Source organism: Heloderma suspectum, chromosome 1, assembly GCF_057233095.1.
Source record: "Heloderma suspectum isolate Gila_16-S chromosome 1, 16-S_ref, whole genome shotgun sequence".
Lineage (NCBI taxonomy): Eukaryota > Metazoa > Chordata > Lepidosauria > Squamata > Helodermatidae > Heloderma > Heloderma suspectum.
The window spans coordinates 70,334,648-70,362,629 of NC_139458.1; the positions used below are offsets into that span (position 1 = coordinate 70,334,648).

A 27,982-nucleotide genomic window follows, 5' to 3' on the forward strand; every position below is an offset into this window, starting at 1 on the left:
AGACGAGAATACAAAGTGCATGTGCATCCCATCAGGTGTAAAGGCTGTGTACATGTACAATTAGGCATACATCCCTTTTCAAATACATATGGTGGCTGGGAAAGGATTTGGCCCTTGCTTCAGAATATTTTAATCGCCCTGCTTTTTGTGTGTGACTGGGTGGCACGTGTGGGCACAGCATACTTTATACGGCTCTGTGGGTGTTTGTGCTGCGTTCTACACATGGGAGCAGATGGATAAAGCACACAGCACACACCCTGCTGGATGCAGAGCCTCCACATCAGAGAAGCGTGCCGGTGATCTGTTTACAGGAAAAAGCAATCCAACCTTTTGAAAAAACTTTCATATACTAGATGAATGGAAGGAGGCTCTACCTGGAGAGCCCCCCCTCCTGTTACAAGGTGCAGGAGTGTGGGGCACAGGAAATGCAGCTAGCTGTTACGGTGAGATGGATGCGCTGCGTAAAATTGAATCCCATTCAACTGGGGACCCTGCCATGGATCAACATGGTGAAGAGTTTCAGGTGGGAGCAGGTGAGGGGGGCGCCAATAGTGGGCTAGCTTTCAAACAGTACAGCTTTCAAAGCAGTAGCTAAGTGGGACATAACCAAAGGTAGGAGGCATGGAGGGCATCACCCCATCCTGCTCCACCAGGAATTCAAGCATTAATAAAGGGGCCTTAACTATTTAAATGCGAGTAATTTGCTATCCTTTCACCTTGTAATTTTTGTGAGAACAGGCTTCTGCATGGTGATTTCCTTGCTGGCGTGGCTCCTCCTGATACAAAAGAGTTGGGGAGGTGGGGGGGAACATTCAGTACCCAGGGCTGTGCATGCAGATCCCCTGGCTGGATCAGACTAACATGCAGTCCCTGATACAAGGGTGCAGAACTTTCCGAGGGCTCAATTCCATCTAGGAGAAGCGCTTGCGGGCTGCATTCCAGTGGTGGGAGGGGCTAAAGGGACAGGGCCAAAACCCAAAACACCAGCATATTGTAGCTTAAAGCTCTCACTGCCAGTAACGAAACCTTAAGAGAGGCCTTTCAGCCTTTTAGAATCCTCCTGTGTGATGTGATTTTTATAGTCCCATTTCTAACATGCCTCTCTCTACTTTTCTGATTGTCTAGAGATTGTCATCATAAAGGCTATGGCATTTGGTTTATTGGGAAAACATTATGAATATGAAGAGCATGCTTGAAAAGTTATTTTCCTCCTTTTTGGTACTCTGTTTGGAGTCTTTCTTCAGATATTCCATAACTGGAAGACAGAAACGACAGGTAAGACATGGGATCATGAAATGACCAGATTCCAGCATTGTGATGTCACCACATTTGGTGACGATTTTCAACCTCTGCAAAACAAAGATTGGGCAAAACACTTCAGCCCAGTTGTACTTCAAACCGGAGATCATCTCCACCATCAATTCCTCCTGATGAAATATCAACCAACCATCCCAGGCTACTAGCCAGCAGTCTAAAAAAAGAATAGTACACCAGCAGCAGTAATTCCAAATTAGTACCCTAGCAGCACTCATTTCTATTTTTATTAGTCATAAATTGAAACAAAGGGTGCTTTCAACAAAGGGTGAGTCTTTTATGGTGCCATCAACCTGCCTCATTCATTGAATTTCACACATCTATATGTTCTAGATGTTGTCTTCACTTCATAACCCTCCCATATTTTCCCACCAATTCTGCTGTCTTTTTTCTTACTGCAGAAAATCCTGAGAAAGAAAAGATGGAATTGCTGTGCAATGCCCTATCATTGGGAGTGCTAGGAGCCCTCCGTCTGCCCTCAAAATCATTATTCCACCAAGACAATGGAGGGCTTGCCAAAGAAAGTCCTCCTGCCCCTTTTGCAGCTTTCCTGTCAATAAAAATTCTTTCATAGTGCAATCCTATACATATCAACTCAGAACTGAGCCCCACTGAGTGCAATGGGTCTTATTCCCAGGTAATTGTGTACAGGATTGCAGCCTCAGTAAGCTTGTTCAGCTTTTGCTTTTAAAAATAATTTCTCTGGGTGCTGCTATTTTAAAATGACTTTGATTTTTAATGTTTAGCTACATTTTATGGATCATTACATTTAGTTATAATTTTTTTAATTTTCTGTTTCATTTTCTGCCACTTTAATGTTTTTCTATATAAAAAAAGGGCAAAATCTTGAAAATAAATTTGAAAAAGCTCCTGAATTTTTAAGAATCCACAAGGTTCATTCTCTCCTCCTCCATCCTTCTATACATGGTGCCAAGGTCCCATTTCCCGCCCCCCCCCAGATCTTGAAGAAGATTGGCTGAGAGAGCAAAGGGACCGTAGAGGCACCTTGAACTTCACCTGCCTGAACAAGACATTGGCAAGTTTGGAATGGAAACTATACAGTATAAGGTTGCTAGGTAGCTGTTTGTGGATGAGAATCACAAATTGATCTCCTGTGAAGTAGGGATGTACGAAAGTTCCGCCACGGATCTCGGGGAGGCTGAATGCCAGCGCATTCGGCCCCCCGAAATCAGTGGCGGAACGGCCCCCCACTCCCCCGGGACGGGACTTACCTGGGGCGGATCTTCCTGGCGGCGGCGGCTCCGGCAGCGGCTCCGGGAGCAGTTCGGCGGCGGCAGCTGTGGCGGCCGGTCTTCCGACCGGCTGCCACCACCGCCATTTCCAAGTTTTAAAAAACAAAAAAAACAAAAAAAGTGATAGGTTACATAAAGATTTACGTAGCCTATCACGCCTAAATTTTAAAAAACACCGTGATAGGCTACGTAAATGTTTACATAGCCTATCACGGCTGATAAAAAAAAAACACGCATATGTAAATGGCGGCGCCCATGGGCGCCACCATTTGCGTTCCTTATTTTGGCACGTCTTAGTCTACGTAAACATTTACGTAGACTACGGCGAAAATAAGGGGAACGCAAATAGCGTAGCGTCTACCATTTGCGTACGCGTGTTTTTTTGGTTGTTTTTTTTAAGTCAGCCGTGATAGGCTACGTAAACATTTACGTAGCCTATCACGGCTGACTGCAGGGACACAAATGGTAGCAGCTACGGCCGCCGCCATTTGCGTCCCTGCTAGCCAGCCGGCAGCTCTGCAGAATCCCTGCGGAGTGGAGCCGGCCAGCCAAGATTCGGGGGGGGGGGAGGGACGGAGCGCCTCCCCCCGGCCAGAATTTCGGGGGGAGGGACAGAGCGCCTCCCCCCCAGCATCAGCATAATCCGCGAACAGGTAAGTGACTTTCGTACATCCCTACTGTGAAGTGCCAAAGTTGCTCCAACTGGAAAAAAATCCTTCTGCTCCTCACACTCAACATAAGCAGGGATGCCTCTGAAGTAAACCAGGAAACAATCCACACAACCAAACTTCTAAAGAGGTTGAGTTCTTACTAGGGGTGGACGAAAGTCGCTTACCTGTCCTTGAAGGACGTTCGCGGTGGGGGGGAGGCGCTTCACTGCTCCCCCTGCGAAGTTCCGGCCGGGGGGGGGGAGGCTTCCTGCCTCGGCCCGGCCGAAATTCAGGCTGGGGGGGAGGCTTCCCGCCTCGGCCCGGCCGAAATTCAGGCCAGGGAGGAGGCTTCCCGCCTCGCCCAGCCGCGAACGCGAAAGTTTAAAAAAAAAAAAAAAAGCCCCCTGATAGGCTACGTGACGATTCACGTAGCCTATCACGGCTAGATCTGCAAAGTCAGCCGTGATAGGCTACGTCAATCGTCACGTAGCCTATCACGGGTGACTTTAAAAAAAAAAAAAAGCGCGTACGCTAATGGCGGCCCCCATAGGGAGCCGCCATTCGCGTTCCTTATTTAGTCGCTGTAGTCTACGTAAATGTTTACGTAGACTACGGCGAAAATAAGGGCAACGCAAATAGCGTTGCCCTTATTTTCGCCGTAGTCTACGTAAAGATTTACGTAGACTACAGCGACCAAATAAGGAACGGGAATGGCGGCTCCCTATGGGGGCCGCCATTATCCGTACACACTTTTTTCTTTTTTTTTTAAAGTCACCCGTGATAGGCTAAGTGACGATTGACGTAGCCTATCACGGCTGACTTTGCAAATCTAGCCGTGATAGGCTACGTTAATCGTTACGTAGCCTATCAGGGGGCTTTTTTTTTTCTTTTATTGCAATGGCGGCGGCGGCAGCCGGTCAAAAGACCGGCTGCCGCTCCCGCCCCGCTCGAACACCCGCCGAACCGCCAGCCGGACCCGCCGCCGGGAGGGACATTCGGCGAAGGTAAGTCCCGTCCCGGGGGGGGGGTGCGGGGGGGGTTTCGGAGGATTTCTCCCCGAAACTTGTTCGGGGGGCCGAACACGTTGGCGCTCGGCCCCCCGAAGTTTCGGGGAGAAATTCTCCGCCAACCCTAGTTCTTACCCTTCTGAACAGCAAGCTGAACTTCTGAACAACTACACTAAAGTGATGTTCACCAGGCATCCTCTAGAAAGGTTGGTCTCTGCTTGCACAGACAAGTTCTTGCACTCTGAGCCCTACTATAGCATCACAATGGCAAATCAGATCAAGGCTTTGTTCAGGAGGAACCAAATTCCTCAGAGAGAGTGACTTTCCAAGAGTTTGTTAACTTCATTGTGAGAAGGGATCGCAAGTATTTAGACACACACTGGAAGCCAATGTTTGAGCTCTGTGATCCTTGCAATATTCGTTATGACATTCTGGGGAAGTTCGAGACACTGATTCAAGATGTTGACCATGTTCTAAGGAGAATTAGAGCTCCAAGGAGTCTCCACTGTCCATACAGGAAGAAGCTGACCAATAACACTATCACCCTGAATTACCTCAGCAAACTGAGTTGGGACCAAGTGCAAAAGCTCAAGGAACTTTATCAGATAGATTTCTCTTCATTTGGCTATTCTTTAGCATTAAAACAGGACATTTTTTCTGAAAGGTTCAATCATACTTCTCTGGATTCTCCTGTGTTCAGGAGTAAGGCGGGTGTCTGCTAGAGAAAAGGCTAGAGAAAAGGGAGAGGGACAGGGGGAGTGAGACCCTGTTGATTCTCCTGGACCTCTCAGCGGCTTTTGATACCATCAACCATGGTATCCTTCTGGATAGGTTGTCTGGGTTGGGAGTTGGAGGCATTGCACTACAGTGGTTCCGCTCCTACTTGGATGGCCGATTCCAGAAGGTGGTGCTGGGGGATTATTGCTCTGTGGAACCCCATGGCAATTGTGCCATGGGGTTCCACAGGGCTCTATTTTATCCCCCATGCTGTTTAACATCTACATGAAACCGCTGGAGGAGGTTATCCAGAGGTGTGGGCTGAGGTGCCATCAATATGCAGATGACACCCAACTCTACCTCTCTTTCTCATCAAAACCAGGTGAGGCAGTGGCTGTTCTGAATCAGTGCCTGGGCACGGTAATGGACTGGATGAGGGCCAATAAACTGAAACTCAATCCAGACAAGGCGGAGGTACTGTTAGTGGGTGGTTCGTCTGCCCGGCTAGGTGATATTCAACCTGTTCTGGAGGGGGTTGCACTCCCCAAAAGCATCAGGTTTGTAGTTTGGGGGTGCTCTTGGATCCAGAACTGTCACTTGAGGCACAGGTGAACTCAGTGGCATGGAGCACTTTTTATCAGCTTAGGCTGGTATACCAACTACGCCCTTATCTGGACAGAGATAGCCTAGCTACAGTTATCCATGCTCTGATAACTTCTCGTCTGGATTACTGCAATGCGTTATATGTGGGGCTGCCTTTGAAAACAGTCCGGAAACTTCAGCTGGTCCAAAATAGGGCAGCAAGATTGTTAACAGGGACTAGCCTGCGAGCTCATATTACGCCAGTACTTTTCCAGCTGCACTGGCTGCCAGTCCATTTCCGGGCCCGATTCAAAGTGCTGGTGTTAACATTCAAAGCCCTTAACGGCTTGGGGCCAGGTTACCTGAAGGATCGCCTCCTCCCATATGTGCCTGCCCGGACCTTAAGATCATCGTCAGCGGCCCTTCTCCGTGAGCCCCTGCCAAAGGAAGTGAGGCGGGTGGCTACTAGGAGGAGGGCTTTTTCTGCTGTGGCACCCCGGCTCTGGAATGAGCTCCCTAGTGAGGTTCGCCCGGCACCTACATTGTATTTCTTTCGGCGCCAGGTGAAGACCTTATTTTCCCAGGCATTTTAGCATTTTAGCTTCCTAAACTTTTAGCTTTGCCATTTAAAATCTGTATTTTAAACTCCTGCACTGCTGCTAGGTTTTATTGTGGTTGTATTGTTATATTGTGGTTTTAATGTTCTATATATTTTAAATTGTTTTATTGTGTGTTGTTTGGTTTTAATTTTTGTGAACCGCCCAGAGAGCTTCGGCTATTGGGTGGTATAGAAATAAATAAATAAATAAATAAATAAACAAACAAACAAACAAATTTTCTGTGATGGCCCCCCGTCTCTGGAATTCCTGCCCTAGGAGGCTAACCTGGTGCCTTCATTTTTAGCTTGGCACCTAAATGAAAAGGCGATTCTATTCAATTATCAGTGTTTTTATTGGGGTTTTTTGTGCTTTTATTCTGTATAGTTTTTTTTTTTTTAACTGATAACGGTTTTATTTTAGTTCAGTTTTGTTTGGTTGTAGTCATTCTCACAATTTTAATTTAGATGTAAGCCATCTTGAGGACTTTTGTAGTGTAAAAGGTGGGATAGTATTTGTTTGTTTTTTAAGAATACTGAATAAAATCTTATTTTGTGTGTTCATTTATTTAAACCACATAAATAATATTAAAACAGTTATGCAATGTACTAAACATTGGAGGCCTTTGTGGTATCTCCGTAAAGCATTTGTAGTAGTAAAGTACTCCATTTCTTGTATGCATGAACTGTGTGTACATATTTTGATAATGGGCCCCAGGTTTGAAAGGGTCCTGATAGACTAGTGAACTGTTGACTGTGTGGATCCAGACTTGGCCTTCACAGCCACCTACAGACCCACTGCTAAGACTCTACCCCTGGAAGACAATCTTACTGAGTCACAAGTGATCACCATGACGATGATGATGTATTAGCAGTGACAATTTGGATAAACGTTTTGTAATACCTTCCATCCTGGTCATTTGATCTGCCTTTTCTTTTCAACCGTAGGCTGGTTTTTTAATTTTTGGTTTAAAAAACAAACAATCCGGTTGTGTGTGTATCTGCTTCTTAACCGACCTTGGGTTAAGATGGAGAGCTTCAAGATGGAGAGCTTCAAGATGGAGAGCTCCTAGCGCTACCAATCAGAAGGCACTGTGCAGCAATTCTGCCTTTTTCTCCAAACTGATTTTCTGTGGCAAGAAAGAAGATGGAAGAAATGGTGAAAAACCCAGCAGCCCAAAGAATCGCAGCGAAACGCCTCTTTGGAAATCTGCATTTTCCGGGAGGAAACCACGGAAGGCTGTGAAGTGGCAACTGCGTCATCTGTCCCGAGGGACCTTGACTCACACCCTCCCCGGGGTAAAAGCTGGGTGTAGATGGGCCCCTGGTGTCCCTTAGGACTGACTCATGCATCCTTCAGGCTCACCATGACTGCTTGAAGTACTGCATCCAGATCCAGTTCATGGCCTGCAGGTTGTATATGACCATGTGCAAGATTATATTCTTTATATGCCATCGCAAACATTCATTGGACTGTGCATGTTGTATCTCATTCATGTTTTATTTTTACATCTTTGTGTTTCCTTCTTTTTTAACACTCTGAATGTGCACTGGTATGTTGGGTAGATTTGCTATGATAAGTACATATAGGAAGCTGCATTGTAGCAGTCCCCAGCTTGGAGCTACATCCAACCATACACAATGGGACTTCCCCTTCTTTCCTCCCCACTGCACGCCTCTTGTGCCCCCTAAGTCTGCTCCGAAGAGCCCTGATGTATAATTTGTAAACCACCTCCCATTAACTAAACACACAGGGCTTGTTCCAATAGAATAGGGTTGTTCTTTTTTCACAGAGCATAGAATCATAGAATTGTAGGGTTGGAAGGGGTCTACAAGACCATCCAGTCCAACCCCCTGCTCAGTGCAGGAATCCAAGTCAGAGCATCCCTGACAGATGGCTGTCTAGCTTCATCTTGAATGCCTCCAGTGTGGAAGAGCCCACCACCTCCCAAGGTAATTGGTTCCATTCTCGTATTGCTCTAACAGTCAGGAATTTTTTCTTGATGTTCAGCCGGAATCTGGCTGCCTGTAACTTGAGCCCATTCTTCCGTGTCCTGCACTCTGAGAAGATTGAGAAGAGATACTGGCCTTCCTCTCTGTGACAACCTTTCAAGTACTTGAAGGGTGATATCATATCTCCCCTCAATCTTCTCTTCTCCAGGCTAAACATGCCCAGTTCTTTCAATCCCTCCTCATAGGGCTTTGTTTCCAGTCCCCCAATCATCTTTGTTGCCCTCCTCTGAAGAACCCTCTCCAGTTTGTCTGCATCCTTCTTAAAGTGTCCAGAACTGGACACAGTACTCCAGATGAGGCCTAACCAGTGCTGAGTAGAGGGGAACTAGTATTTCCTGGGATTTGGAAGCTATGCTTCTTTTGATGCAGCACAAAATAGCATTTGCCTTTGTTGCAGCCACATCACATTGTTGGCTCATATTCAGCTTGTGATCGACAACAATTCCAAGATCCTTCTCGCTTGTAGTATCGTTGAGCCAAGTATTGCCCATCTTGTAACTGTGCATTTGGTTTCTTTTTCTGAGGTACAGAACTTGGCATTTATAGCTATTAAATTTCATTCTGTTGTTTTCTGCCCAGCGCTCCAGTCTATCAAGATCACTTTGAATTTTGTTTCTGTTCCAAAGTTTTAGCTATCCCGCCCAATTTTGTGTCATCTGCAAATTTGATAAGCATTACCTGCACTCCCCTCCTCCAAGTCATTAATAAAAATGTTGAAGAGCACTGGGCCCAGGACTTAGCCCTGCGGTACCCTGCTCATTACCCCTCCCCAGTTTGAGAAGATAAGCACTCTTTGAGTCTGATTCTCAAGGTCCATTTCTCAAGGTCCAAATAAGGTTTTTTGAAGGAGAGATCTAATGACTGTCTAAGACCATCCCCTCTCTTAAGGAGGGGTGTGTGTTGGGATTTCAGCCAGCTTCGGAAATGCATCTATAACATCTGGAAATATGTTCCATGTGTCCCAAGCTGACTTTTTACCTTTTCCAGTAAAGTGGGGATGAGGAACCTCTGGCCTGAAGATCTGATTAAGCCGTTGGAGGTTCTCTATCCAGCCTAGCAGCTTCTTCTCCTCCTGGCCCTGCCCTCTCTGCTATGGAGGGGAAAGTTCTTATCTCCAATCAGCTGCTGATAGAAGATAAGAGCTTTTCCCTGCCAGGCAGAGGAGGCCAGAGGAAGATGTTGCCGAGTGATTCAGTCCTGCTTCCATCTGTGCCTTGTCCTGCAGAGGATTGTCCTGCTTATTTCTGAATAGACATATGAAAACAGAAAAATAAATTGAAATCAACACATATATGTTAATCATAGAATCATAGAATAGTAGGGTTGGAAGGGGCCTACAAGGCCATCGAGTCCAATCCCCTGCTCAATGCAGGAATCGAAGTCAGAGCATCCCTGACAGATGGCTGTCCAGCCTTGTCTTGAATGCCTCCAGTGTGGGAGAGCCCACCACTGTCAGGGTGGACACAGAGCCCATAGAATCCCAGAGTAGTTCTGATTCGGAGGAAGAGCAGTCGCTCCTAAGGAGCGTGCCCCTTTCTCCCAGGGCCCGCAGCTGACAGAGATTCCTCCCACCAACATTCCTAGATTAGAAAGCAGTCCAGGGAGTGACCCAGCACCGATAGCAGACTGGTTGGATGCGTGGCACAGACGCAGAGAGCGGCGCCAAATGGAGAGCGCGGAAAGGAGGAGTAGCGCCCGGTTGGCGCTCAAAGAATGGTTGCGCCCAGAGGACCCAAGGGAAAAGGGGAGGGATTCTCCCTAGTCCTTATATTCAGGGGTCTGCCAGTAATTGCCTTTCAAATGGGGACCAACTATTCCAACTTAGGGCATAGGGATGCTGCTGCTCAGATCTAGTTGCTACCTGTAGAGCTGTAAGTTGTAAAAGAAGAATAAAGCTTTGAAAAGAATCCCTTTGTCTGCGTCTGGACTTGGCTACTGGATTAGACTGAAAGAGCTCTCCAAGGAGCCCTTGACAACCACCTCCCTAGGTAATTGGTTCCATTGTCGTATTGCTCTAACAGTCAGGAAGTTTTTCCTGATGTTCAGCCGGAATCTGGCTTCCGGTAACTTGAGCCCATTATTCCGTGTCCTGCACTCTGGGATGATCAAGAAGAGATCCTGGCCCTCTTCTCTCTGACAACCCTTCAAGTACTTGAAGAGTGCTATCATATCTCCCCTCAATCTTCTCTTCTCAAGGCTAAACATGCCCAGTTCTTTCAGTCTCTCTTCATAGGGCTTTGTTTCCAGTCCCCTGATCATCTTTGTTGCCCTCCTCTGAACCCTCTCCAGTTTGTCTGCATCCTTCTTAAAGTGTGGTGCCCAGAACTGGACACAGTACTCCAGATGAGGCCTAACCAGTGCTGAGTAGAGGGGAACTAGTACTTCCCGGGATTTGGAAGCTATGCTTCTATTAATGCAGCCCAAAATAGCATTTGCCTTTTTTGCAGCCACATCACATTGTTGGCTCATATTCAGCTTGTTATCATAATAGTTGCTAGATGTTGCCAAAATGTATTAAATTTAATGATGACCATGTGTTGTTTTCCTAATCAAAGAAAGCTGGCTGCACATCAACAGCATAAATATTAATTTTAAGTTAAGAGTGATTTAATGCCTGTGAACTTACAGCCATTTCAATCATATTCACGAATTAATCTATACACAGTGTGAATAATATTAGTGACAGAGCCTTCTTAGGTCTATAATCCTTAAAGGTGCAATCCTATTCAGATAGGTGGCCACCTCTGAACTCGGAGGCAACCGCCTATCCAATGCAGGGCAGGAGAAGCACCGAGGGGATCGTTCCCTCTGCGCTTCTCCTGCCCTGCATTTTCGGCTAGACAGCCGATTTCAGCTGTCTAGCCGTGGGAGGGCCGAGTGGGGGAGGAGGCTGCTGTATGACACATTGGATGTGTCATACAGGTATTTCCGCCCTCCCCCCCGGAATGCCTCCTGGAACGCCCCTTTTCAGCTGCTCCGCGCTCCTCTAGAGAGCACAGAGGACAGGGTTATTCTGTGCTGCCTCCAAGGTAGTGCAGAATTGGAGCGAGGTTGGTTCTCTGGGAACTGACCTCGGAGCGCGGGCTCCAAGGTCAGTTCCCAGAAAACCAGATATCCTATGGCTGTCCAGCTGTTGTCTAGAGGCCATAGGATTGCTCCCTAAGAGTAGTTTTGACATCTTAGATTTCCACAGGATGACTTTGGAGTTATTTTCAGGTATGTATATGCCTGAAAGTGTTTAATCGGAAAGTGTCATTCAGAGGACTTAATAAAGGGCAATCCTGTGAGACGAAACCAATAAAAAGCCAGAATCTCTCCTTCATGGGATTGTCTTTGAACTAGTTCTGGGTTGGTATCTTCTGCTGTACATTTCGCATGTATGCATCCATGGAAATAACATTATTCCAGACTCCAAACAGTGCATCCATCCAAAAAACTGAAAGCACGCTAAGCACATTGTCTAAAATATTTTACTTTCTGTTCTTACTGTCACCACTAGGGGACAGTCTTAGATTATCTCCAAGTAGAACATAGGAAGCTGCCTTATACCAGGGCAGAATTCTCAGAACATTACCCACTCCCTTGAAGATTAATCCATTCTCCAGGGGGTGTTTCTGCCCCCCCTACAGTTAATGAGAATCGCTGGGCCAAATACTTTGGCCCAGCACTAATTTCTACTTTGGCTGGCAGTGGCTTCCCTGGCTCTTAGGTGGATCTTTCACATCATCTGCCACCTGATCTATCCTGTCATCTGCAGATGCCGGAGACTGGACATGGGACCTTATGCATGCCCACATATCCCCTACCACTGAGCTATGGTTTCTAGGAAGAATTTTGGACTATAATTCAGACAGTGTACCTAAGATGTATTTTAAAAAGTGAGACCATTTATCTTGGGGAGAGGGGATGCAAAGCCTTTGACTGTGCAGAACACAGAGAGATGCATAGCAGCTTCCCCGGTTCCTGCAATATAGGGTGTCAAGCTTCACACACATCTCACCCATTATAATGAATGGGCATTTCGCTAGTTAATAATAGAAAATGGTCAGAATAATACACTTGCAAATTCCTGACTGCATAAATTGTATATGAATTACCAGAAAAAGAACATCCCACCATTGGAAGAATCCTGATTTGTGCAAATATATTCCAAACTTATTTGAGAGAGCAATCTTATGGGGTGGGGAGGCAAGGCCGTCTCTGAACTTGGAGGCGACCGCCCATCCACTGCAGGGCGGGGGGAACAGTGAGGAGTGGATCTCCTCTGCACTCCCGCCATGCTGCTGTCGCCAATTTCAGCTGTCTAGCCACGGGACCTTGGCATGGGGAGGCTGGACGACACAAAAGAAGTGTCATACCAGCACTCCCAAACTCCCCGCCCCACCCCCAGGAATGCCCTATTTTCCCCGCTCCGCGCTGCTCTTAGAAGCACGGAGCGCAGGGCCAATCCGCGCTGCCGATGAGGCGGTGCTGGAGGGGTGGAGGGCAGTTCCCGGGAAATGACCGATCCTATGGCCATCTAGCCACTGACTAGTGGCCATTGGATTGCGCCCTTTAGGGTTCTGTACTAGCATCTTGTAATTTGGGATGTAGTTATGACATGAGTTTCCTTGCACTCTAATTTAAGTAGACTTTGCATTTCTGTTCTTTAATCAAGAAGATACAGGGCTTTCCTACCTGAGGAATTTATTGTGCACTTGTCATTCCCTACTCACGGTAGTTAATGAACTCTGTTTCAGTGAGGTGAGATAATGGAGAAAGCCAGGGAGCTTCAGAAAAACTTCTGCTTTATTGACTATTCTAAAGCCTTTGACTGTGTGGATCATGACAAATTGTGGCAAGTTCTTGGTGGTATGGGGATACCAAGACATCTTGTCTGCCTCCTGAGGAATCTGTATAACGACCAAGTAGCAACGGTAAGAACAGACCACGGAACAACGGACTGATTTAAGATTGGGAAAGGAGTACAGCAGGGCTGTATACTCTCACCCTACCTATTCAACCTGTATGCAGAACACATCATGCTCTGCGACACATAGGATGTGTCATACCAGCATTTCCGCCTTCCCCACCCCAGAACGCCCCCCGGAAAGCCCCATTTTGGCTGTTCCATGCTCCTCTTTGGAGCACGGGGCTTTTCTGTGCTGCCTCCGAGGCAGCGCAGAAGGGGGGGAAGGTCAGTTCTCCGGGAACCGAACTTGGGGTGCGGGATCCGAGGTCAGTTCCTGGAAAACCAGATATTCTATGGCCATCTAGCCGCCGTCTAGCAGCCATAGGATCGCTCCCCCCGTTAAGCTATGGATCTCTTTGTGTCTCCATATATGCCTAGAAAAATGGCAGCAGTGCTTGTTTATTGCATGGGGGCCAACAGTACCTCAGTGAGAGATTCCAGCGAGATAAAAATCACCTTCACTGATGATTCCATACATTATTTCAAAGAAATGCCACATGGGAAGATCCATTCAGGAATATGAATGCAGTCCTTCAAGGTGAACATTCTTACCATTTCCTCTTGCCTCATAGCACATTTTGCTATTTCTTCCGAAAAACCCTATCTGGCATGACATGACTGTAGCACTGCCACAAGGCATTGTGGACTATTTGCTATCCCGCTAACCAGGGCGAACTGGTTATGCTATGATTGCATAAAAAGCAAATCTATGATTTGTTTTACAGTTGAATCCTCCAGGCTGGTTGGTGGTGCAAGATGTCCCTGAACCAGCCTCGTATTAGGGTGAGGGTGATGCATACAAAGTGTAAGACCCTCAAGATATCTGTTTAGACAGTCAGGTCAGTGCAAGAAGGGACTTAGTACAGGCCAGAATGGCAATACCTCCTTAATTTCCTCCCATTCCCAAACCCATTCATTTTCTACAACAGACAAGGAAACTAGTTCAGTTCTAGTTTCTTTCCCATCTATCAGCCCCCTGTACCCATCTATCCATCTATCAGCCCCCATGAATATTTATGCTGGCACACGGGGCGAGATGTGGGCATGTGTCTGTGCACAACACATACATGGATCTATAAGACAGGCAATGCAAGGCTTATTGCAGCACTGAACAACAATTTCTGTACTAAAGTAGGAGATAATAGGCAATAAAAATAGGTGATCATGCTTTCAATGTACAAAGATATGAAGTTCATTTGGCAAATGGGCATTGAACATGACTAAGATGAATTGAGCAGCAACCTAAACCGAATGAAGCTCATTCATATATGGCAGCTTTCCCCAACTGGTGCCCTCCAGATGTTTTGGACTTCATTTCCCATCAGCCCCAGCCAGCATGGCCAATGGTTAGGAATGCTGGGAGTTGTAGTCTAAAACATCTGGAGGGTATCAGGCAGGGGAATTCAATCAAGGTATATGAAGATTCCCCCCTCTCACTTCCTGTGCTCCCAAGCCATGTGAACTATCACCAAAAGACCTGAAATTCCAGCTCAGGGATGCAGTTTGACTGCGGGGTGTGTATGCGCGTGCATGGGCAGGAATGCCCTCTGCCCTCTGTTTTGTTGAAATATACAACAGAACTATGGAAGCAAAACAGCGGCTAATTTAGCAACACTTCAAATAACCTGATTGATTAAATGCCTCTTCATTATTCAACACTTGCGATCACACAGATAATGTAATGTCAAGGTGGGATCCTCCTGTGCGTGTACTGATTTTTGCAAACTGCAGGAATCCCTAGCTGAACATTTACAAGTTGACATTCACCCAGTGAAGAATTATGTATTCCTGTAATATGAAAAAAGCAGATCACCTAGGCCTAATTTGGAAAATGTGCACTGTAGGTAGGCAAGTGTGACTTTTATTCCCACAGAAAAAAATCAACAGGGCCAGGGCCAGCCTGCCTGAGCACAAGGAAAAGGAATTCTCAAGACAGATCACCCTGCCAACCCAGGCACAGAGAAGGCCATGCCCGGAATGCTCTTTTTGTCTTTGTTTTGCTACCTCTCTTGGACACACCCAGCAGCAGCATTCTACGTCAACTAACCTATGCAATTGGCAGCAAAATGTTTTACAGCACTGGAAAGACTACGAATTTGTTAAATAGTCGAGTGTCTTTGGCTCTTATAGATTCTTGTAATCTTCAGAGAATTGTGTTTGCTGTTTGAGCAGAGACCCTGCTGAAACTTGCAGAACTGAACCTTCAAACATTGACTGATGTAATAAAAATGTGTGTGGGTGTTTTCTGGGGAAAAAAGGAGGAAGTGGATCTGCCTTGGGCCTACTGCCCCATAGGTCACGAATGCATATTCAGCATCACAAGGGGGATGTGCCACAAAATGTTCCAGTGGAGTGTGGAGACTGGTGACTCCGATGTCACTGAGACAGTGAATCTGCTGCGGGTTTCAGTCAGAACCAGTCAGAATTCCAAAGGACTCTATAGTTAAATTATACTTTAAAGGGTCGTAATTTCAGATTGATCAATCTATAATAAAAAGGGCTGCTCTTGTGTATGTATTCATAGAAGATGTATTAATTATGGCTGCATTTATGAATTCCTAGGAACTAATGGGGGAAGAGGGGGAAATGGAAGCAGTGTGAAAAAGGAGAGACTCTCCAAACTGCTATTTTTAGGTAGATTGGCGTATCTGATTCCCCCCCACCACCCTTTTTTAAAGCTTTAGCATCTAATTACTTGCAGACAAAATTTAGTTTCTTGAGAAGGGAAGAATACAGAGGGCTATGGCCATATCATATTTTTGAGAATGTCTTCTGTGGGCGACATATATAAGTGATTGTGATTGTAGTTTATTGTTTAATTGTTAGCCAATCTGGATGCCCTTCAGAGCTGAAGACCAGGAGAGAAATGTTTTAATTAATTTGTTAATTAATTAATGTACTGCAAAAATGTTACTTCTTCATTATTTGAACCACCTAAACACTCTTCCCCATGACTTGTCCGTCTTGGGTGGCCCTGCATGGCATAGCTTATGGCTTCACTGAGTTATGCAAGCCCCTTTGCCACAGCAAGGCAGTGATCCATGAAGGGGTATTGCTTTGCACAAGATCAATAACCCACTCCGTTCTTAGAATCCGCTGAAAGAATCATGGAATATTGCTTCCACTTTTCTTCTGTGTGTGAGGCATACCTTTGCTCATTTGGCTGGTTCACGAGCTGCAGCCTTACTTAGAGAAAGCTGACCATGTTTCAGTAACACATGCTCTGGTTACATCCAAGCTTGATTACTGAAATGCTTTACTTTACTTAGTAAAGCTTTACTTTACTTTCCAAGCTTTACTTAGGACCACCCTTGAAGACTGTCTGGAAACTACAATTGGTGCACAATGCAGCAGTTAGGCTTGTAGGAGCTAGGCATTTGGAACACAGTAAACCAGGTTTGATTTTATTTAAAACAAATTGATTTAAATCATGATTTAATTCACTTCTCTGAAGGACTCAGTTGTAATGTTTTAAATCACAGTTTAAATCACTAGGGAGGAAGGTTCTATTTACTCATCATTTTTAGTAGAAGTACATTATTGTTTAATATAACCATAATACATATTCAGAAATGCAGGTTTCATTAAAGGTAGGATACATGTGGAGGATACATGCAGCAGAAGTTTCCTCAGGAGTCAGGACTGCATGAATTCATGTTCTGTTCACTTTTGGTTTAACTTTCTATTCCCCTCCCCTATCCCTTACATTTATATCCAGACTCCTCCTCCATCTCCCCAAATTCTCTATTCATTGACCTTCTCTATCTTTGCACTTAGAGAGAGGCAAGGCCTTGAGAGAGCGCGAGCGAGAGCACAAGCATGCACTTCTGTACACAACCTGCAGTGCAGAATATCTCCCCTCTCCATAAACTGCTGTTAACCTAGTAATAGAATATAATTAGTTGTATAATTAGTATTCATGATAATATCTTTGACTTAGGCTCTGTTTTTGCAACTTGTGTTAAGAAAATTTCAAAATCTCGTGGGGAAGGATATCCCAGATGTTTGGGGAAAGATTGTGGCTACTCAGTACTCAAGGTGGGGGCATTTCACACATGCCCACAAATTTATCATGGCTTCACATGTTCCATTGTAGAGCCCTGACATTCAGAACAGACTCCAGGCCTAAGGTCAGAGAAACTCTGACTCATATTAAAACTTCTACATGTTACTGTGGTTATAACTGGCATTCTCACAACCCACAGTTCTGGTCAACCAGTCTCTCATCCCTACCATCATCACCACAACTGAGCAAGCTTGAAGAACCAGCAGGAAATCGGGTTCTGACCAATGATTTCCCCCTACACATGATGAAACACAGACAAAAGGCTCTATAACACCCTTTCCCCCAATGTAAACAGCAAGAGAGTCCTTTAGGTACCTCAGGGCACAATCCTGTGGAGATAGTTGTCAGCCTCTGAACTCGGAGGCTGCTGACTATCCAATGCAGGGTGGCCAGAGCATGAAAGCAATCCTCTGTGCTCCAGCCACCCTGCATTTTTGGCTAGACAGACAATTTTGCCTGTCTAGCCAAGGAGCTTCGTAGTGGGAGGTGGGGAGGCTGCGCAGCACATAGGAAGCTGCATAACATGGCTTCCACAGTCTCCTCCCCACCCCGGGACCTCCCCCTTTCTCCCATCTCCATGCTCCATTTCCAAGTGTGGAGACGTAGCTGGCACGGAGAAAACCGTGCCGGCTACAAGGGGGTGGGGGAGAGCAGTGCAGTTTCTGGGCTCCAAAGTCAGAGCCCAGAAACCAAAAAATCCTGTGTCCCCCAGATGCTGTCTAGGGGACACAGGATTGCTGACCCACTACTTACTACCATTTCCCTGTGTTTCAGCTTGTGCATGGGAACGAGTATGCAAGGAAGTGAGCAGCTAAGGTGCTTAATGTGAAGGGCTTTGCCAAAGCCTTCAGAGCGGTCTGCCCTACAGAATTAAAAGTGCCCTTTGTTTCTCACCCAACCACAACTTACCTTTCAGACGCAGCACACAGTTACAGCACAGTTTCCTTACTCAAAAGTAAGTGTGGGGAAACCAATCTGGATTCGGACCATAACAGGGGGAAAGGTTAAAGCCTCCCTACCCCCCACCCTACCCCACCCCACCCCACCCTCTGCACTTACTTTTCAGTGAAGAAAAAGAACAGACATACCTGCGTGCTACATATTAAAGGTAATGTGTGGTTTGGCAGTCTGTGTCTGCTTATGAGAAAATGTCTGAGGTGTTTAATAGTGTGTTTGCTATGCGGTGGTAGAGGTAGTGTTATCAGGGCCAGATGTTGGTGCAGGATGAATCAGCAACATCCCAGCAGAGCAAGAACTGTGGCAGCAGGGGAATCATCTAGGGAGCAGGTGGGAGTCGTTTCTTCTGCTGGACTCCCTGCCGCTTCATCGCTGCTGCAGCAGCCTGTCTGGCCTTGGGAAGAGCTCATTATTTCCAGCTCCCTGAAACAGCTGACAGCCTGGTTCCCTGCGGAGTGTTTGGCATCCAGCCATTGGCTGTCCCTCCAGGAGGCCTGGACTTAAGGGAAGCCGATGTGGATTGCCCCTTTGGGGGAGAAGTGAGGGCGAGGGCCATATCCCTTGGTTTTCCCCTTCTCTGTTTTTCCTTTCCTTCTCTTCCCCTTGTTGGAGTGAGTGAGTGGGTGGGTGGGTGGGTGGGTGGGTGGGTGGGTTCTGGGGTTGTCTCGAGGTTGGGTGTGTATGGCCTTTTGAATGTGTGTTGTTTTTCCAGTTAGGTTCTTTATTATTTTATGGGTTAAGTATTGAAGGTGAGAGGGAAGTGATTTTTATACCCCAGGGTGAGAGCCTGCTGGTACTAAATTGTGCCCCCCCCAGGTGAGAGATGGGAGGGGAGTGTTAAGGTGCATTCCAGGTGAGAGATGGGATGTTGGGCTTGACTGTGTTCTGTTCTGCTGAATATTGCTGAGTCTGACATCTTTTCTGAGACAAAGTCAGCATTATGTGTGTAGGAGAGGCAATAACAGTGGTGGGGGCATGGGGAGATATGGTACTGGCAGAGAACAAACCCATAGGAGAAGGGAGGGCAGGTATCTTACACCTACCCAGCCTTCTGGTTGCCCTGTCAGCCCAGGTACCCTGGGGAGCGGGCCAAGCCACCCGCAGAATCTTTGCCTGCTCCTTTGCAATGCCAGGTCAGTCCAGAATAAGATCGCAACCATCCATGATTTTATCTCAGATGAAGAGGCTGACCTGCTATGCATTTCAGAGACTTGGCTGGGGGAGATAAGTGGGCCTGTAGGGACGCAGCTTCTCCCGGTTGGGTACTCTGTGGTGGAGCAGGTACGGAGAAGCGAGCGGGGAGGTGGCGTAGCAGCAGTCCACAAAGATAACATCCCCCTGACCAGACTCACTGTGAAGGAACTGGCTCACATCGAGGGTGTATACCTCAGCCTCGGGACTAGGGACAGATGGGGGATTCTGTTAGTGTACCGGCCACTTTGCTACGTAACAGAGTCCCTAACTATGCTCACAGAGCTGGTCTCAAAGCTGGTGTTGGAGTCACCCAGGCTTTTAATCCTGGGCGACTTCAACATCCCCCTTGGGTCCAGCTTGCCAGGTGCAGCTCAGGTGTTCATGGTGACCATGACAATCATGGGCCTGTCCCAGGTGGTCGAGGGGCCAACACATGAAGCTGTTCACACGCTCGATTTGATCTTCTGCTCCAATCAGAATGATCTATGGGTGGAGGTTCAATCTGTCTCCATGATGTCATGGACAGATCACTGTCTGGTCAGGGCTGGTATCACAGCTACTACCCGCCACTGCAGGGGTGGAGGACCAATTAAGATGGTCCACGCCCGAAGGCTGATGGATCCATTGCAATCCCAAAATGCATTGGGGAGAGGTCTTGGCTGCTGCTGACCCCATCAAGCCCCTGGTCTCAGTGTGGAATTAAGTCTGACCAGGGTTACTGACATCGTTGCTCCTAGATGTCCTCTCCTACCCGCTTCCAAACAAGCTCCACCGTTTACAGAACAGAAGGAGCTGAAGCGGTAAGGACGACAACTAGAGCGCTGATGGCAGAAGACTCAACTTGAATCCAACAAGATGCATCATAGGGATCATTTGAAGACCTATAGGGTGGCGACACGTGCAGCAAAGAGAGCTTTCTACTCTACACGTATCGCATCTGCAAACTTGCACCCAGCTGAGCTGTTCAGGGTGGTTAAGGAGCTGAGTCAGCCTCCACCCCCAATCTGATCTTAGAACCTTCAGTAGCTTGCTGTGACGCCTTTAATGAGTTTTTTGTGGATAAAATCTCTTGGATATGAGCCGACTTGGACACTGTCGTGGGGACAGAAATCAACAGTGGGGTGTCCAGCAACTCTGCTTGCATGGTTAAACTAGATCCTTTTCAGCTTGTGAGTCCTGATGATGTGGACAAGCTGCTTGGTTTGATCAAAAAGACAACTTGCCCTCTTGGTCCCTGCCCATCCCGGCTTGTAGTCCAGGGAGGGGAGATGGTATGACCTAAATCATATCCCTTATGAATATACAGTGGAGGTGAGGAATAGATTTTAGGGATTAGACCTGATAGACAGAGTGCCTGAGGAACTATGGACGGAGGTCCATAACATTGTTCAGGAGGCAGCAACTAAATCCATCCCAAAGAAAAAGAAATGCAAGAAAGCAAAGTGGCTGTCTGAGGAGGCTTTACAAGTAGCTGAGGAAAGCCGGGAAGCGAAAAGCAAGGGAGAAAGGGGAAGATATACCCAACTGAATGCAGAGTTCCAGAGAATAGCAAGGAGAGACAAGAAGGCCTTCTTAAATGAACAATGCAAAGAAATCGAGGAAAACAATAGAATGGGAAAGACTAGAGATTTCTTCAAGAAAATTGGAGATCTCAAGAGAACGTTTTGTGCAAAGACGGGCATGATGAAGGACAAAGAAGGCAGGGACCTAACAGAAGCAGATGAGATTAAGAAAAGGTGGAAGGAATACACAGAAGAACTATACAGGAAAGATCTGAATGTCCCTGATAGCCATGATAATGCGGTCACTGAACTTGAGCCGGGCATCCTAGAGAGCGAAGTCAAGTGGGCCTTAGGAAGCATTACTAACAACAAAGCTAGCAGAGATGACAGTAATCCAGCTGAGCTATTTAAAATCCTAAAAGATGATGCTGTTAAAGTGCTGCACTCAATATGCCAACAAATTTGGGACACTCAACAGTGGCCGCAAGACTGGAAAAGGTCAGTTTACATTCCAATTCTAAAGGAGGGCAATGCCAAAGAGTGTTCAAACTACCGCACAATTGCGCTCATTTCACATGCCAGCAAGGTGATGCTCAAAATCCTACAAGCTAGGCTTCAGCAGTATGTGAACCGAGAACTACCAGAAGTACAAGCTGGGTTTCAAAGCGGCAGAGGAACTAGAGATCAAATCACCAACATTCGCTGGATTATGGAGAAAGCAAGAGAATTCCAGAAAAACGTCTATTTCTGCTTCATTGACTACACTAAAGCCTTTGATTGTGTGGATCACAACAAACTGTGGCAAATTCTTAAAGAGATGGGAGTACCATACCACCTTACCTGTCTCCTGAGAAACCTGTACGAGGATCAAGAAGCAACAGTAAGAACCGGACATGGAACAACTGATTGGTTCAAAATTGGGAAAGGAGTATGACAAGGCTGTATATCGTTGCCCTACTTATTTAATTTATATGCACAGTACATCATGAGAAACGCCGGGTTGGATAAATCACAGCTCGGAATTAAGATTGCTGGGAGAATTATCAACAACCTCAGATATGCAGACGATACCACCCTAATGGCAGAAAGCGAAGAGGATCTCAAGAGCCTCTTGTTGAGGGTGAAAGAGGAGAGTGCAAAAGCTGGTTTGAAACTCAACATGAAAATAACGAAGATCATGGCATCTGGCCCCATCACTTCCTGGCATATAGAAGGGGAAGAAATGGAAGCAGTGACAGATTTTACTTTCTTGGGCTCCAAGATCACCGCAGACGGTGACTGTAGCCATGAAATTAAAAGACGTTTGCTCCTTGGGAGGAAAGATATGGCAAACCTAGACAGCATAGTAAGAAGCAGAGACATCACCTTGCCGACAAAGGTCCGTCTAATCAAAGCTATGGTTTTCCCAGTAGCAACGTATGGCTGTGAGAGCTGGACTATAAGGAAGGCTGAGCGCCAAAGAATTGATGCTTTCGAACTGTGGTGCTGGAGAAGACTCTTATGAGCCCCCTGGACTGCAAGGAGGTCAAATCAGTCCATCCTAAAGGAAATCAACCCTGAGTGCTCATTGGAAGGACAGATACTGAAGCTGAAGCTCAAATATTTTGGCCGCCTAACGCAAAGAGAAAACTCACTGGAAAAGACCCTGATGCTGGGAAAGACTGAAGGCAAAAGGAGAAGGGGACGGCAGTGGATGAGATGGCTAGATAGCATCACCGATGCAACGAATATGAATTTGAGCACACCCCGGGAGAGAGCAGAGGACAGGAAGGCCTGGCATGCTATGGTCCTTGGGGTCACGAAGAGTCGGACACGACTGAACGACTGAACAACAACAGCAACAAGGGAAGGTAATTTTCCATCGTGTCTGAAAGAAGCAATTGTTAGACCATTTCTGAATGGTCCCTTGACCCCCTAGACTTCAATAACTATAGGCTAGTAAGTAATTTACCATTTTGGGGCAAGGTAATCAAGAAGGCGTTGTCCATTCAACTCCAAGCAGTCTTGGATGAAACTGGTTATCTGGACCCATTTCAAACTGGCTTCAGAGTGAGATATGGAGTTGAGATTGCCATGGTCGCCTTGGTGGATGATCCTCGCCTGGGAATCGATAGGAAGAGTGCATTCCTGTTGCTTCTTTTGGATCTGTCAGTGGCATTCAATACCATCAACCATGGTATCCTTCTGGATCACCTGAGGGAGTTGGGGGTTGGGGGCACTGCTCTGCAGTGCTTCCGCTCCTTTCTCTCAGGATGCTTCCAGATGGTGTCGCTCAGGGACAGACGTTCCTCGAAAAAGGAGCTGTTATATGGAGTCCCTCAGGGCTCCATTCTAGTCTCGATGCTGTTCAATAGCATGTAGTTTCATATCTTCATGAAACCACTGGCAGAGATCATCAGGAGGTTTGGGGCTGAGTGTTATCAGTATGCTGATGACACCCAAATCTATTCCTAGAATCATAGAATAGTAGGGTTGGAAGGGGCCTACAAGGCCATCCTCCTTAACATCTTTATCCAAGGAAGGTATGGCTCCTCTGAATGACTGCCTGAAGTCAGTAATGGGCTGGATGAGAGAGAAAAAGCTGAAGGGGAATCCAGGCAAGACAGAGGTGCTCAACATGAAGGATCCTAATTCAGGTATTGAGGTATGTCAACCAGTTCTGGATGGGGCTGCACTCCCCCTGAAGGAGCAAGTTCGTAGCTTGGCAGTGCTTCCTGACCCAACCCTGCTCCTGGCAGCCCAGGTGGAAGCAACGGTGAGAAGTGCCTGTTATCACCTTTGGCTGATATGCCAGCTACACCCATTCCTGGAACATGTGGGCTTGGTAACGGTGGTGCATGCACTGCTAACCTTTAGGCTTGATTTCTGTTATGCGCTGTACTTAGGGCTGCCTGTTTGGAAACTTCAACTGGTACAAAATATGGCAGCCAGGTTGGTCCCTGGAACATCCCATGGAGACCATATTACACCGATTTTAAAATCTTTACGCTGGCTGCCAATTTGTTTCCGTTCCGAGCAAAATATAAAGTGCTGGTTCTTACCTTTAAGGCCTTACATGGTCAAGGTCCAAGGTACCTTAGGGAGCGCCTCCTCCCCTATGTCTAGAGATGTACGAAAGTCACTTACCTTTTAGAGAAATTGATTCGAGGTGGGGGGGGAGGCACTCTGTCCCTCCCCCCCCGAAATTCTGGCCGGCCGGCTCCACTCCGCAGGGATTCTGCGGAGCCGCCGGCTGGCTCTGCCAGCGGCCGGACATCCGGCCACTGGCTAGCAGGGACGCAAATGGTGGCGGCCGTAGCTGCCGCCGTTTGCGTCCCTGCAGTCAGCCATGATAGGCTACGTAAATGTTTACGTAGCCTATCACGGCTGATTTAAAAGAAAAAAAACAAAACGCGCGTACGCAAATGGCGGCGGCCATGGGCGCCATTTGCGTTCCTTATTTTGGCACGTCTTAGTCTACGTAAACATTTATGTAGAATAAGACGGCGAAAATAAGGGGAATGCAAATAGCGTAGATGCTAAGCTATTTGCATTCCCCTTATTTTCGCCGTCTTAGTCTACGTAAATGTTTACGTAGACTAAGACATGCCAAAATAAGGAACGCAAATGGCGGCGCCCATGGGCGCTGCCATTTGCATACGCATGTTTTTTCCCCCTTCTTTTAAATCAGCCGTGATAGGCTACGTAAACATTTACATAGCCTATCACGGTGTTTTTTAAAAATCTAGCCATGATAGGCTACATAAATCTTTACGTAGCCTATCACGTTTTGTTTTTTTTTTAACTGGAAATGGCGGCGGCGGCAGCCAGTCGGAAGACCGGCTGCTGCCGCCGCCAAACTGCCGCCGGAGCCACTGCCGCCAGGAAAATCCGCCTAAGGTAAGTCCCATCCCGGGGAGGGGGGGCAGACCGTTCCGCCACCGATTTCGGGGGGCCGAATGCGCTGGCATTCGGCCTCCCCGAGATTCGTGGCGGAATTCTCTGACATCCCTACCTATGTCCCAGTCCACCACCTGAGGTCCTCTGCAGGCTCTCTGCTGTGGCTGCCTCATGTGAGACTGGCAGCCACATGCAAGAGGACTTTCTCCTTTGCTGCCCCCCAGTTGTGGAGTGACCTGCAGGTTGAAATGCACCTTCTGACATCTTTTAGGGTTTTAAAGCAAGCATTAAAGACTCTATTATTCCGGCAGGCCTTCCCTTTTTAGAACCCTTGTTCCTTTTGCTGACTTTTGTATACTGTTTTTAAGCCTTGTTGTTTTAAGCTGTGTTGTTTTATTGTTGGATTTTTATGTTTTTATTGAATTGTTTTTAGCTCAAAGTTGTTTTTAGTTATATCTTGTTTGTCCATATGCTTTTATGTAAATGGCCTTTAAACGATGTATATTCTGTTTTAATATTTTAACTTTTGTAAACTGCCCAGAGAGCTTCGGCTATGGGGTGGTATAGAAATGTAATAATAATTTTTAAAAAGATGGAAAGCTTTTGGGGGCTAAGTTTGGTCTCTGGGTCTCCACGTGCCTATTCCTGGCCTATGAGCGATGAGTGCTGTTAGCGTTGGCTACTGGCTGCCAACACTATGAGCAATGAGTGTTGGCAGCAAGCAGGTGAGCCACTCTGGTAGCTCAGTGGGGTAGGGAGAGGAGCTGTTGTGATTTCCGTGGCTATTCATAGCTTATGGCGCAATCCTATGCATGTTTGGACAGAGCAAAGGTCTACAACTCCCAGCATTCCCCAGCCAGCATCCATTAAGAAAGAAAAAACAGAATACCTGCATAATGCTTTCTGATCGTTAGCGCTAGGACCCCTCCGCCTGGAAGCACCTACAGTGCTCACACCTAATGAAAGAAAAATCACTAGTATATCTTCTATAATCCAACCACTGCTAGCACGGTCACTGGTCAGGAATGCTGGGAGTTCAACTCAAAAACATCTGGAGATCTACTTTCTGCCAACTACTGCTCTAGACTATAGTCTTCAAACTTTTCAGGCCTCGGACACTTTTAGTTCAAACAGGCATTATGGGACTTTATTTATTTTACCATATATGTGTATTGTGGGAATGCTGCTGTGGCAACCCACCTAACATCAGGCTGTGACCCTGAGCTTTTCTACACGAGGCTGTTACTCCGTTGTATTTTCATTCAGTTTCATGGCAGAATTGAGATCCCAGCTCTACACAGTTTTTCCTTTCCTGCTTTTCAGCGATGTATCCTCTGCGTGACGCTGCGCTATAGTGGAATATCACAATTACACAAGTAGGAAAACACTATTTCTTTCGCTTTCAGAAATAACATCCCATTTTCCCACTCCAAGCCCCCCCCCCCCCCCCGCAAGTGCGCTTAAAAACAGAATCGAAACTGGAGGCTCCGGACGACATCCAAACAACCGCAAGCCAGCCTTCCCCAGCCTCGTGCCCTCTAGCTGCACTGTACAACCTCCAGAACGCCCCAGCCAGCCACGAGGGATCCCGGAAGTCGTGGCCCCACACATCTGGCGGGCGCCGCGTCGGGGAAGGCCGCCCCGCGCTCTGGGTGTGCCAGCTGGCCCTACGCGCAGGCAACACGAGGCGGGGAGCCGCGGGACTCCGTCCTGTACCAGGAGGTCACGACCGAGGCGGGGCCAGCGAGCAGCACCGCGGAGAGACACGCGCTTCCCGGGCGAGCTCGTGGCTCGTTTCCGCGGCGCTGCCCGCTTCCCCCTTCGCCGCGTGCCGCCGAGAGGGCTTTCCAGGCTCCCTGGGAAGAGAAAGCGAGAGGGCGGCGGCAGGGGCGGCGCTCGGTAGAAGGAGGCAGGCGAAACGCCCCGCGCGGGAGCGGTGGGCTGGCCCTGGACGGGCAAGCCTGGCTCCTCCTCTCCCGGGTGCCTGTGGGAGCCTGGCGGCGGCGTGGAGCGAGAGCCGCGAGGAACCCATATGGGCCGGGCTGCGGGTCGGTTAGGCAATCCCAGCGGCTCCCGGGGATGAGTCAGAGCAGGCTGGGGTCGGCCTGACAGGGCGCAGGTTGGCCATGCTCGCCGGGCGGCGACGGCGACGGCTCCAGCTTCCCCGCGAGGCAGCAGCAGCACCCCGCCGCCGCCGCCGCCGCACCGGACTCTCCTCCTCCTCCGCGTCCCCGCCGCTCGCGCTCTTCGCCGCGCTCATCGACAGCCGCTTGGCGCCAGCAGCAGCACCTCCCCCTCCCCCTCCCCCCCCTCCTCCATGGAGCCCAGAGGCGCCCACGACGGCGGCGGCAGCCCGGAGCTGGGCCGTGGCAAGCGGCTGAGCGTGGGGGAGCTGCGCTCTCTCTTCGAGGCTCGCTGCGCGACGACCAGCGGGCGGCTGCCCGAGCCGGCCAAGAAGAGCTGCCGGCCCCGCAATGGGGTGCTGCAGCCGGTGATCCCCCAGCTGACCGTCACCGCCGACGAGGACGGCCAGGAGGCGCAGCGCAGCCCGGCCGGACTCCCGCGCACGGAGCCGGACGGCGCCTGGCTGACGACGGACAGCTCGCTGCACCTGCTGCACTGCTCGCGGCGCCTCTCCACGTCGTCGCTCTCGTCCACCGGCTCGTCGTCTCTCTTCGAGGACTCCGAGGACGACCTGCTGAGCGACTCGGAAGGCCGGAGCCAGGGCATCGTCCACCTGGAGCACGGCGAGGAAACGCACCAGGTACCGCGCGGCGCGGCCGCGGCGCGCCGGAGTCGGGGTTTCGCTCGTGCGCCGCCTACACGTGTGCGACCCGCTCCGCCGTCAGCAGCGGGGCTCCTCCGAAGTGCTGTGGCGAGTTTGGCTGGCTCGGAGAGCCGAACCAAGCCTCCGGCTGGCCAATCGGCGGCTCGGCGTTGTCGCTCCGTCGCCTTCTGCAGGCTGAGACAGAGCCCCTGCGCGCGTCGCAAGGCTCCGACGCCGACTGCGCTACCCGAGGCACGCTTACGTGGAAGTAAGCCTCCCTGTGTCCGCGTTCAGTAGGGCTTACTTCCAGGTAAGTGTGCCTGTTATGATTGCGGCCTCCCTGCGAAATCGGGGTTTTGCGCATTTCAGGGAAAACATGACATAAATAGGAAGGGTCGTAAATATTGTGTAGAAGTTTGTTCGTTTTACATGTTGTGATTTCTTTGCCTAGAGGTTTAATTTCAGCAGCTTCTCCGTGTGTGTGTGGGGGGACGGGACACGGAGGACTGCATGCTGGTTGTCGCATGTGCCACTT

General features: G+C 48.2%; 2 protein-coding genes and 1 pseudogene across 3 annotated transcripts in view; 2 read left to right on the plus strand and 1 right to left on the minus strand.

The window, feature by feature from the left end:
* The first annotated feature begins 448 nt into the window (after positions 1-448).
* Positions 449-7,020, plus strand: LOC146357365 (carbohydrate sulfotransferase 9-like; annotated as a pseudogene). Its single transcript, XR_014789497.1, has 2 exons — positions 449-523; positions 4,372-7,020. The product of XR_014789497.1 is annotated as a carbohydrate sulfotransferase 9-like (transcript).
* On the minus strand, positions 1,139-26,999 carry LOC146357366 (uncharacterized). Its single transcript, XM_084846520.1, has 6 exons — positions 26,968-26,999; positions 26,237-26,925; positions 25,881-26,029; positions 25,570-25,636; positions 7,023-7,248; positions 1,139-1,255 (listed from the first exon to the last, which is right to left on the minus strand). Exons 1-3 carry the CDS (start codon positions 26,997-26,999, stop codon positions 25,974-25,976), a joined length of 777 nt encoding a protein of 258 aa, XP_084702646.1. The 3' UTR covers positions 1,139-1,255; positions 7,023-7,248; positions 25,570-25,636; positions 25,881-25,973.
* The window catches only part of ITPKA (inositol-trisphosphate 3-kinase A), a 71,525-nt gene continuing 70,211 nt past the window's right edge, over positions 26,669-27,982 (plus strand). The window contains exon 1 of the mRNA XM_084846032.1: positions 26,669-27,444. Coding sequence (XP_084702158.1) covers positions 26,998-27,444 — 447 coding nt within the window. The 5' untranslated portion in view covers positions 26,669-26,997. The remainder of the gene's footprint in view (positions 27,445-27,982) is intronic.